This window comes from Oncorhynchus masou, chromosome 21 (assembly GCF_036934945.1).
Source record: "Oncorhynchus masou masou isolate Uvic2021 chromosome 21, UVic_Omas_1.1, whole genome shotgun sequence".
Taxonomy (NCBI): domain Eukaryota; kingdom Metazoa; phylum Chordata; class Actinopteri; order Salmoniformes; family Salmonidae; genus Oncorhynchus; species Oncorhynchus masou.
In genome coordinates, this window is record NC_088232.1 from 52,313,483 (window position 1) to 52,315,154 (window position 1,672).

At 47.8% G+C, this 1,672-nt stretch overlaps 1 protein-coding gene across 1 annotated transcript in view; it reads left to right on the forward strand.

The window, feature by feature from the left end:
• The window catches only part of LOC135507531 (uncharacterized), a 9,131-nt gene extending 7,776 nt beyond the window's left edge, over window positions 1-1,355 (forward strand). The window contains exons 3-4 of the mRNA XM_064927039.1: window positions 1-27; window positions 250-1,355. The exon at window positions 1-27 is cut by the window's left edge and continues 138 nt beyond it. Of these exons, the coding sequence (XP_064783111.1) occupies window positions 1-27; window positions 250-315 (93 nt within the window). The 3' untranslated portion in view covers window positions 316-1,355. The remainder of the gene's footprint in view (window positions 28-249) is intronic.
• The last annotated feature ends 317 nt before the right edge of the window (window positions 1,356-1,672 follow it).

Below are 1,672 nucleotides of genomic sequence, written 5' to 3' on the forward strand. Positions count from 1 at the left end.
AGATATGGACTCAAGAAGTCTACACAGGTAAGGGTAGGGGTGGTGAGAGTCTTTGATGGTGGTACGATGTGCAACCATGTCTGGTGTGGTTGGTTGTAGATTGAAAAGGTCTGTTGTGATTGGTTGTAGATTGAAAAGGTCTGATGTGATTGGTTGTAGATTGAAAAGGTTTGATGTGATTGGTTGTAGATTGAAAAGGTCTGATGTGATTGGTTGTAGATTGAAAAGGTGTGTTGTGATTGGTTACAGATTGAGAAGGTCTACATCCAGATCCTGCCCACCTGGAAGGAGCTGTTTAAGAAGAGGAAGTTGTAACAATGACTACAACAGCGGCTGTGTTCTAGAACTCTGCCTACAGTCTGACGCCCCCCTTCTCCCCCCCTTCTCCCCCCCTTCTCCCTGGACCTCATGCTGGGCCATCTCCTTTCTTACACCAGTACATTCATTTTTAAATCCTCGAGGGAGAATCACCTGTTGTTCTACTCCTCACCAGCAGAGGAAACCAAAACAACTACCATCCTGAAGTCTGGCCAACTTACTTTCTGTTTTGCTCCACTGTGGTGAGGATGGTGTGGATCAGCCTAAGGATTCCTGCTAATGAGGAACAAGGAGAATCATAGCAGATTGGAATGTATAGTTAAAATAGTATTTAACTCCAGTGTAGTGTATAACAACTCCAGTGTAGTGTATAACTCCAGTGTAGTGTATAACTCCAGTGTAGTGTATAACTCCAGAGAGAGAGAGGAGAGAAGGGGGAGAGAGAGAAAGAGAGAGAGGAGAGAAGGGGGAGAGAGAGAAAGAGAGAGAGGAGAGAAGGGGGAGAGAGAGAAAGAGAGGAGAGAAAGGGGAGAGAGAGAAAGAGAGAGAGGAGAGAAGGGGGAGAGAGAGAAGGAGAGAGAGGAGAGAAGGGGGAGAGAGAGAAAGAGAGAGGAGAGAAGGGAGAGAGAGAGAAAGAGAGAGGAGAGAAGGGGGAGAGAGAGAAAGAGAGAGGAGAGAAGGGGAAGAGAGAGAAAGAGAGAGGAGAGAAGGGGAAGAGAGAGAAAGAGAGAGGAGAGAAGGGGAAGAGAGAGAAAGAGAGAGGAGAGAAGGGGAAGAGAGAGAAAAAGTTAGGAGAGAAGGGGAAGAGAGAGAAAGGGAGAGGAGCGAGAAGGAGAAGAGAGAGAAAGGGAGAGGAGCGAGAAGGAGAGAGAGAAAGAGAGAGGAGAGAAGGGAAAGAGAGAGGAGCGAGAAAGGAGAGAGAGAAAGCGAGGGAGGAGAGAAGGGGGAGAGAGAGAAAGAGAGAGGAGAGAAGGGGGAGAGAGAGAAAGAGAGAGGAGAGAAGGGGGAGAGAGAGAAAGAGAGAGGAGAGAAGGGGAAGAGAGAGAAAGAGAGAGAGGAGAGAAGGGGAAGAGAGAGAAAGAGAGAGGGAGAGAAGGGGAAGAGAGAGAAAGAGAGAGGAGCGAGAAGGAGAGAGAGAAAGAGAAGGAGAGAAGGGAAAGAGAGAGGAGCGAGAAGGAGAGAAAGAGAGAGGAGCGAGAAGGAGAGAGAGAAAGAGAGAGAGGAGAGAAGGGGGAGAGAGAGAAGAGAGAGGAGCGAGAAGGAGAGAAAGAGAGAAAAAGAGGCAGGGGTTGAGTATGGGTTTTACGTCTTCAGTTTAAAGGGATGAGTGCGAAATAATATGAGATGAAATGCA